Consider the following 10,189-nt stretch of genomic DNA (forward strand, 5'->3'; position numbering starts at 1 on the left):
GGATAGAAGGCAATGAGCAGCTCAGGAAGAAATGACCCAAAAATTAGCGAAAATTAAAAATTAAAAACAAGTACAAAAATACACCTAGAAATTAGCACAAAAAATGGAAACCACCTGGAGATACATGCTTTAAAACAGTAATAATTCTATTTAATATTTTAAAAAACAAAATTAAGATTATTATAAATTTAGGTTTTTGTAAAATAATTTCCAAGCTTTTTGCCAACTTGCTCATTGTCATTTTTCCTGTGTTTTTAAAAGAAAGCATGCTAAATTGCTCAGGGTTCAGTGTTTTTTAAATACTTGTGAAAGGCGTCTGATGTTGATCCAGGTTTCAAAGAGTTAACCTATAAAAACATCACCCTGTATCTAAGCCGTCCCATGTGTTTAAAATCATTTCTTCAGGCTTGAGACCTGCTCAGAGTATAATAGCTGCTGCAGCTACTGTTGCTGATAACATTGTTTCCTCTCTTGATAAAAAGCAACATTGTGCTGCACTCTGCAGATCTGTCCAAAGCTTTTAATAGTAAAAGGTTCTTTATTGGTTTTGATCAGTGATGCACGATAATGATTATTTCAACCGATAGCTATGAACCAATTATTTCCAGCTTCTTGTGGCCGAAAATACCGATAACCGATAATTTCTTTTTTGAGACACCGGCGGAGAATGAGAGCGAAGTGGACACTGGCGGAGACACCAGCAGAGACACCAGCAGAGACACAGGCAGACAATGAGAGCAGAGTGCACATCCAGAGACACCAGCGGACATACTATACCTCTTTTATTGAAAATGTTTTCGCAACCAGCTTCTACAATGCGATGTGAAAACATTATTTTTTAACTTGTGTATGTAAATGGGTGAGGTATGAAAAAATATTCACAGATGGCATGAATCTATTTGGTTTGATGAAGTTCTGCAGTGTCATTTAGCACTTGTTGACAACTGCCTTTTTTAAGACATATTAAAGCTTCAGAGTTTGCGAGGGAGGTATTTACTGACGTATTTTGTGTCGTAGAACAAAATATGAAAGTGTCTTTAGCTTGCAGTAATCACAGACCTTATTTCAGGCTTCTAACAAAGCACCTATTCAAAAAACCTTGAGACGAGGGAACCGGAGGTGCTGAAATGTTAACTGCTTTCTGGGTTTTAGGACTCATTCCTGGAGTTCTCTTTGGGGATTGACTCATTTTTGGAGCCAGCCCCAAATGGCCATTTGAGGAACAGCAGTTTTTTGGCACTTCCACTTTGGCTTTTCAGCCCTGGGCATTTGCTGCTTGTCCACTTTATGTCTCTATACTGGATTATGAAGATATTGCTAATACTTCTGCCACAACCCTTAAACCACTGGAAGCCATTTACCACGGTGCCATCCAATTCATTACTTAAGACAGCTGTCACACTCACCACTGTGTACTATGTCAAAAAGCTGAATGGTCATCACTGACCTCTACAAGGCATCAGCATGTCTGTGCTTTCATTTGTGAGGCTTTACCATAAAAGTCAAGATATTTGACATCCTTAGTTGCATCAACGAGCCTGTTTACATGCACAAAATAGTCTGGGGTTTTCCTTTAGTATAACAAAGTGGACATATACAAAACATCAACCCTAAGTTGAAGTATTTTTCTTATTTTTGCACCATGAATGAATATTACATACATTGAAAAGCATTGCACTTTATGTCTCAATCTGCAGGTGGACCATCATGATAAGAGTATGCACAATATGGTGTTAAGACAGAAGAGACTTGATGATCACTAAATGTAGAAAAAAAGTGTATATATTAATATTGGTATTGGTTATCGGCCAAATTAGTTGTTATATATCAGTATTTCAGACATCAGCAAAAAAAAACAGTATCTTGCATCCCTTGATGACTGCTTTGTGTAATCTCAGATCTCTCTTAAATGTTATTCTCAATGAGACTTCCTGAATAAATAAGTTTTTCCCGTTGACTACCAGGAAAAGTGAGCATATGGCCCACAGTTTAACAGTCTTACTGGCGATACTGGAAGTGTGACATGTTGCCTGTCACAGCTTTTATCTGGAGGTGTGAGCCGAGCTGAGGGAGCAGCGGAGCTCCTCTAGTCTTGATTCCCTCCTGAGGATGGATGGCAGCGGTACAATCACCTGCTGGCCACTGACGCCATTTGGCCTGATTAATGTGTCCTGTCGTCCTTTCCTGCCATGGCCACAGCGAATACGCACACACACAGCCACAATAGCACTCGTTAAATCAGCATTCCTTCACTTGAACCGCAAAGGCTGCAGTATTTCTGCTTCCATGAGCAAGAAGGGGAGCCCCCAGCAAACACCCCTCCTCCAACACACACACTAACACACTCACCCACGCACACAGCACAGAGGGAGGTGTTTCTGTCATGATGGAGGAAAAAATACTGAAAAGCTTGAGTGATTTGGCGTAGTGGATGTCTGTTGCAGCACAACAGCATCACGAGACCCATCCTGCTCTCTTCTCTCATCTTCAGTGCTCGCTGCACTTTACATGATTCACACATGGAAGCCTTCGCCGTTATGCAACGTGACCCCGAGTCTCTCCCACCCCCCAGGAAATATTATTCAGCACACTCGTCTGCAAAAACATCAGTTGAGCAAGATATGAGCGCGACGCCTTCAACCTCCACACTCGTGGTACTTCGCACTTCATCTGTCTTTGTCACCACGGCTTTATGAGCAACATGCGGCAAACACAAAGCAATAAATCAGCTTTTTCTCCGTGTCAGATTCAGTATAATGGAATATCAATTCGGCAAGGGCAAGGTGCTTTGAAAGTCCCCTTCTTAGGCCACTAGTCCATTACTCAAAGTGGACTCTCAAGCATTCCTGAACAAGGCTCAGCCTGATGGAGGTGGGAACTAATACCCAACTTGGGACTTTCCTGACCCAAAATCCTCCAGCTTCCTTGTGTAATTTGAGAGGGTAAATTGTTAAGTATCCTCATTATTGTGTCTACTGGGACGTCTCAGTCACCATAACAAGAGCAGCGAGGACATTCTTTGTCTCGCCACCTTTGATACTTTGGATGGATTTGTTCAAAGAGCTGGAAACGAGGCTGTTTCCCATTACTATTGGCTCCTTTACCTACACTGTAAAAAAAAAAGCATCAGGATTTACAGTGTTTTACTGTGTTTTGAAAAAAAAAAAAACAATCTGTGCATTACTGTTAGAATTTGGCTCTGTTTTTACAGCAGTCTGTTACAGTACTCAAGGTTGTTTTAATCCTATAACACATTGTCCAACAGTATTATGAATACATTCTTTACTTGCTTGTTCCAACTCTTCCTTGTTGAGACATTTTATACCAAGGCAAACACCTGGGCTGAAAAATGAAACAACGCAAACATAACAAAAACTGCAGTTCCATTAATGGCCACTTGAGGCTGGCTCCAAAAGCAAATCAATCCCCATAGACTCCCATGATAAAATGGTTAAATGGTTGAAATGTTTACAGCCTAGGACCAAAAACGGTTTTGGTACATATCCGAGGTTTTTTTTTTACAGTGTGTCTGGGACCCCTAGGGTTCCTCAGATTTACTGCAGCTAAAAACTTAAGCTAAATATACATCACGACTGTACAGGGGATACATTTTTTATTATTGCCTTGCTTAAATGTTGAGTTCTGAGAACTTAAATACAAAACTACATTTGTTGTATCACTACAACAGAGTCCAAGGCAAAGTAAGGCCTCATTTAGGTGAGAACGGCCCTGCGAAAAACAAAACTCTTTTGTGATGATGTCGACAAAGGAGAGTTCGGGTGATAATAAAAGTTTCTTCAAGATTTCCTCAGCTGGAGGTTTGATTACATTTTACCTTTCCACATGCTTCTTGCTCTGTTTTGCAGTTGAGTATAATAATATTATTACTAATGGAAACGATGACCAAAGCTATGAAAACAGGGCTAAGATTGTGAGAAACCACAATTATCTTTCAGGTCCAGTGCCTGAGTCAAGTCCTTTTCCACCTCTGGCCTGAACCAACAATGAGTATCAGTCTCCAAATTGATAGTGGGACAGCCGTCCTCCAGCTGAGGTGGATCAGACTTTCACAGGCAGTAAAGTGTTCGAGGTGCAGGAACGTCGTCCCCTGCCTCTCCAAACAAGACTGGAGTATATAACAAAGTTTGTGTGTGCCACCTGATTACAAGTGCACTGTGAAATCTGACAAATTAATTTTACTTGAAATAATCTTGGAAACAGAATGCCTTGGAAAAGGACGGTAAATATGACTTTAAATCTTAATTTAGGTTTACTTTATATCTAAGTGTTAAGTTTAACTGAAATTTAGCAGTTTTTACTTAAATTTGTGAAGTTGTTGCAACTTAACCTGATCATCACAAAGAGGATTTTGCCAGAAATTAAGATGGAAGTTCTGCTTTTGTTTTAAGAAAAATTTTTTTAAAAATATGACTGAACAGTTTACAAACAGCAGAATATATTGATAAAGCACAGTAAACGTCGTTTGCTGGAGTTGCTTAGAGAGATTGATTTAATTTCACTTGTCATTTTTGAGTTGCAACAAAATATAAGAAAGTTTTAACTTATATAATATAAACAATCGTGGATACTGATTATCATGTAAAAGCATGACTTTAAATCTTTTTTAACTTTATTTCTAATTGTTAAGTTTACTCAACATTTATCAAAATTTACTGAATTTTGTGAACTAGTTGCAACTTAAAAATAACAAGTAAAATTACCTTGTTTTTTGTGTTAGCAACTTCAGTAATACAGTAATACTGACATAACTTGATCATCACAAAGAGGATCTTGCCAATGATGAAATTAAGAGATCTACAAGCTCTGTTTTCCTAACATGTTTAAGAATATACAGATATGATTGACTAGTTTGTATCCAGCAGAATATGGATATAAAAGGTTTACTGAAGTTGCTAAAAGGTTAATTTAATTTAACTTGTCATTTTTACGTTGTAAAAACGTCACACAATTAATTAAATGTAATAATTTTTTAAGTAAACCTAACAATTAGATATAAAGTTAACATAAATGATGATTAATAGCAATATTTACTGACATTTTTCTAGGCAATCAGTTTCCAAGATTATTTTATGTAAGATCACCTTGTCAGATTTTACAGTGTGTTTGGGCAGTAATAACTTTTATCACCAACAAGCAGGAACTAATGCTCCGCATATCTTTGTATGACTGACAGCAATAATAAAATCCACATTTTTTAAATACAACTTGAAAGCCACAAATCCCACCACCCGTCCAAACAATCTCTGATTTACTGTCACTTCTAACGTGGTAAATTTGTTTTATATAGCAAAATATCTTCATAATTGTCAGTTTGGGAGCAGCAGTGCCAGAGTATGATAGCTGAACTGCACGACCTCACATCGCATGCTACAATAGATGTGTGACAAGCAGAAGTGGCTGATGGCAGATAAGTTAGGTGTAGTAGCTCGGCTGAGGGGACGGCACTCACAGATGTAATCTGTTCACCACAGGCAACACTCCCCACACAGCAACACCAAATCTGTTTTTAGAAGATGGGCTAGTTTTCCGGGAACAGTGGCACTTTAGTCCATCATCATGTCAGTAAACACAACAGTGATTTACTCATGGTGCACCATGTCTGCTAAATCTACCATGAAATTATAAAAATGGGTTTTTATATCAAGGCTGCAAAACAGAAATGGTTTGGTTTTAATACACTGAAGCAACGCATTCTTAATAACAGCACAAGAAGGTCAAAAAGAGGTGAAAGAGGACACTCAAGCAGTCTGTTCAATACTAATACCATCACCACCTCGTGACCTCGCATGTCAAATATCATTTCGTCTTCCCCCCAATGTCCCTCTGTTGTTGTTTCTGCATCACAACATAATATGTAACATCACAAGAGTCCAGACAAAACACCTGCGTGTACAATTCATGTTCATACAGAACAGTCATACTCAATTTGCTTTGCTGAGGGCCACTTTTGCAAAAAGACAGGAGACCAGGGGCCAGTCGCAGGAGCCCCATACATGTTTCTAGGGTTGAGGAGATTTCTAGGACTTTAGGAAGTTTCTAGGATTTTAGCATGTTTCTACAATTTTAAGACATTTCTAAGGTTTTAGGACATTATATGCTTTGAGGACACTTTTAGGATTTTGGTACCTTTCTAGGCATAAAGGATGTTTCTTAAATTTTAGCATGTTTCTAAGATTTAAGGTCATTGTAAAGATTTTAGTACGTTTCTAGGATTTTAGGACATTTGTAAGATTTTATGATATTTCTAGGGTTTTGGGACATTAGGGTCTTAACAAGGACCTCTGTTGGGGGGTATGGGGGATCCTCTACTAGCATTTTCTTTAAATAAACAAGCTTTATATTGATGCTTTTTTTTTTAATGCAGGCACCTTTTTTGTACTAAAAGTACAAAAACGATTCATAGTGTGACTCACTTTAATTTTATTGTGAAATAGAAAATAGTTGGGGGGTCACCTGGCACCCTATGGGGGCCAGATTTGGCCTGTGGGCCCTGATTTGAGTATCACTGGTCGAGACAAAATACCTGCCTGGGCAATTCATGCTCATATAGAAGCTAAGAAATATTTCAAGCCTTTACTCCATATTTTAATACCTGACAGTGCAACAACATGCACAACAAAGCAAATAAACTAACACTAGAGCCAAATGAGCGATGGATGCTATAAACCTGGAGGAAGTTCCCTTCTGTGTGCACTTCCAGATAACACCAAACACAATCTGTATCTGTCAACCCAAATAACTGGAGCCTGGTAATATTTGTCAGGTTGCGCCTCCTTAACTGGTAAATGAAATTAAAGATCTAGGAGAACGAAATGGAGCCAGATAAGTTGCGTGAATACAGATTTAAAAGTGTAGTATGTGACTAATCTAGAAATCATGACTGTGTAAAATTGCTTCGGGCTACATACTTTACTGGATACAGATCTATATCCTGTGTGTGCAATATTCACTATTTTTTGCTATTATGTACACATTATGTTCTGTTTTATATAGGGTTGTGTATTATCTGCCATCTGCTTATATACCTCTTATTCTTTGAAGCATGGAGAGAATGGTATGCCAGACTCCATTGAAATATTATCTAATTTTAATACGCACTTTTTATCTGCCTTTTAGCTGCAAATTAAGAGGAGTTATTCATCAGTGCTGTATATGTGGCAATACTATCAAGCAGCAATACTGTTTTAAAATACAATTATCATTAAATGGCACGACTCGCGACAACCAGCTATAATGTAGGGCTGATTTTGTTGAAAAAGCTTGTTGAATTTACATGTGGATGATTTACGAAAGTCAAAATTGTATACAAATATAATACTCTTGGTGGATGATATATATGCCGAATATAAATATGCCTCCATACAGTTAAGATATCACTTTCTGTCCTGTTCCAATTACTATATATATTTCTCAGTCAGCAATGTCACCTTAAATTTCAACCTTTTTGAATGGGGTTTGGTTTCATAGAGTGCTACCACACGACAAACAGTATCTTAATGAATGAAGATTGAAGAGTTAGAAGCAGATGAAAGAAGCAGGTGTTTGGACTCCATAGCTTATCACTGAACACAAATGCAGATCAATGAGCACAAGTTGCAGGACTGTGCGCACACTTGACAGCTGAGAAAGGAAGCAGCGCTGAATAAACACAGCAAAAGGCTGACGTTTCCTGAAACGTTAAGCGCTGGCATTTTCAGGCAAACAGGGATACCCCACGTCAGTCACGGAGGTGTATCTGCACGTGAAGCCAAATTACACACCAAAACAACTGTGAATAATCGATAAAAAGGCCAAAACATCACCAAAAAGAGGGGAATTAACCCTGCGTTGACCCTGGGATCATTCAAACATTCAGAAAAGCAGTGCAAAAATGGCGTCAATGAGCCCTAAAACAAGTCTTAAATGTTGACACTAATATTTTATGAAGACAAAACAAGCAGCAGCTGTACTTACGTGAAATGTCCCGTCCTGGCACGAGAAGAAGCTCCTCGCTGCTGTTTGTGCGTCGTAGCTTCTGCTCGAGACAGTGGGCTCGAGGAAGAGGAGCGCATGCGCACAGCGAGGCGAACGCGACGAGGGGGGAACCCACTAGTGACGTCGACGGGCAACACAGCCAGTGAGCCAATCAGCTGCGGTGCTGTGTCAATTTTATTTTTATTTTTGGATTGATGTTTTAAATGTTTTTGAAATGTTAATCTGAGACCAAGATTATCTTGGATAAAAGAGATGTGCAGTAAAATTTTAGTTAAACCGGGTAAATGTCACATTGCACGCTATCATTAGGAAGACTGTATTTGTGATTTATTTATTTGCAATTTTAAGATTGTTTTCATTTAAGGGTTGGTTTTAAAGTTTAGTGTTTTTATTATGTGCCACATTTTAACATTTTTGATCAGCACTGGGGCACTTTCATTGTTTTATCTTTCTTATATTTTATCTTTTTATCCCTTATCTTATATTTTTCTGTCGTAATTTTTTTTTACGTATGTGGTGTCTGACAGCTGTGTTAAATGGATGCCTTGCACTATATACTGCAAACCAAATCTACCTACAGGTACAAATAAAGGAACCTGAGTCTGAAGAATGCCAGTGTACTTTTCATTTCAAAATCTAGAAATTAATGAAAAGCCATTTTTTGTTTTTGGGGCCCAGAAATGGAATATAAATAACAGAAATGACACATTTCCATTTTCTCCTTTTTTTCAGAGGACAACCCCTTTAAGGGTTTTTTTTTTTTTTTTTTTTTTTTTACAATATTTTTATTTTTAAAAAAAAAAGGGGTAAAATGTGCACCTTATTTATGGGTGTAAATTGTATTTTTGTCCTATCCAAAAAATAAAATAAAATCTTCACTCTTCCCTTCTCTCATTTATTATACTAATTTGATTTTAAATATTTTTTACAGAGGACAACCCCCTTAAGGTTTTTTATGTCTTTATTTTTTCCTACATTTTATTTATTGTGCAAATTATTTTTTAATTAATATTCTTTTACAATGTGTACAATAAAATATTGAATGTACATGAATTAAATGCATTCAATAAAGTTTGGGGGAAAACATGCATTCCTTGAATATGTGTCATAAACTATATTTATTCTGGATAATCCATCAGCAGAACGGCGAGCAAAGATCGTCGTTTAGGCTCGTTGATGTTCTCGTCAAACATTTTGAAAGAGAGTTTTAGTCATTCATTTCATAATCAAATAGGCTGCATTGCTCAATGCTGCTGTGTTGCAGAATAAAGGTTTTATTTTCTAAAGACCTAAGAAGACATAAAACTCTTATACACGTGGGATCAAACAAAACGACAGATTGCATAGATCAGTTTCCAGGGTTCGCTGCTGCTGCTAACTGTTCCAGCTTCTGAGGGAGGGTGACAGTAGCAAAATGGACCCTGTCCTCCTTCAGCTTCTGTCTCACCGTCTGCGTCAGGCCCAGCTCCATGTAGTCCAGCCTCTGCCTGTCATACGGAGGCCAGGTGACGAGCCCCGGGCCGTTCGGAGAGCTGAGGAGGTATTTCAAAATGCCAACAGATATTAGAGCCGTCTATGCTGCAAAATCAAATAACAGGTGAGCTACCGAGCTGATGGGCCTTCAAAATAAAGATCTGATGCCTCAAGCAGCAATTTTAGGATGTTTCAAGGATTTCAGGACATTTCAAAGAATTTAGGATGCCTCAAGGATTTCAGGACATTTTAAGGATTTTATTATGCCTCAAGGATTTCAGGACATTTTAAGGATTTTTGTATGCTTCAAGGATTTCAGGACATTTTAAGGACTTCAGGATGCCTCAAGGATTTCAGGACATTTTAAGGATTTTATTATGCCTCAAGGATTTCAGGACATTTTAAGGATTTTTGTATGCTTCAAGGATTTCAGGACATTTTAGGGACTTCAGGATGTTTCAAGGATTTAAAGACATTTAAAGGAATTTAGTATGCCTCAAGGATTTCAGGACATTTTAAGGATTTTAGGATGTTTCAAAGATTTCAGATTTCAAGGATTTTAGGATGTTTCAAGGATTTCAGGACAGTTCAAGGATTTTTGTATGTTTCAAGGATTTCAGGAGATTTAAAGGATTTTAGGATGTTTCAGGAATTTCAGATCTCAAGTATTTTAGTATGTCTAAGGATTTCAGGACATTTCAAGGATTTTTGTATGTTTCAA

General features: G+C 37.8%; 2 protein-coding genes across 2 annotated transcripts in view; one reads left to right on the top strand and one right to left on the bottom strand.

Moving 5' to 3' along the window:
* The window catches only part of kiaa0513 (KIAA0513 ortholog), a 34,292-nt gene extending 26,239 nt beyond the window's left edge, over positions 1-8,053 (bottom strand). The window contains exon 1 of the mRNA XM_042495716.1: positions 7,975-8,053. The gene's annotated coding sequence lies outside the window, so the exon portion shown is untranslated. The remainder of the gene's footprint in view (positions 1-7,974) is intronic.
* Positions 8,054-9,409: 1,356 nt separating this feature from the next.
* The window catches only part of zfpm1 (zinc finger protein, FOG family member 1), a 136,230-nt gene continuing 135,450 nt past the window's right edge, over positions 9,410-10,189 (top strand). The window contains 1 exon segment of the mRNA XM_042496129.1: positions 9,410-9,500. Coding sequence (XP_042352063.1) covers positions 9,410-9,500 — 91 coding nt within the window.

This window comes from Plectropomus leopardus, chromosome 11 (genome assembly GCF_008729295.1).
Source record: "Plectropomus leopardus isolate mb chromosome 11, YSFRI_Pleo_2.0, whole genome shotgun sequence".
NCBI lineage: Eukaryota > Metazoa > Chordata > Actinopteri > Perciformes > Serranidae > Plectropomus > Plectropomus leopardus.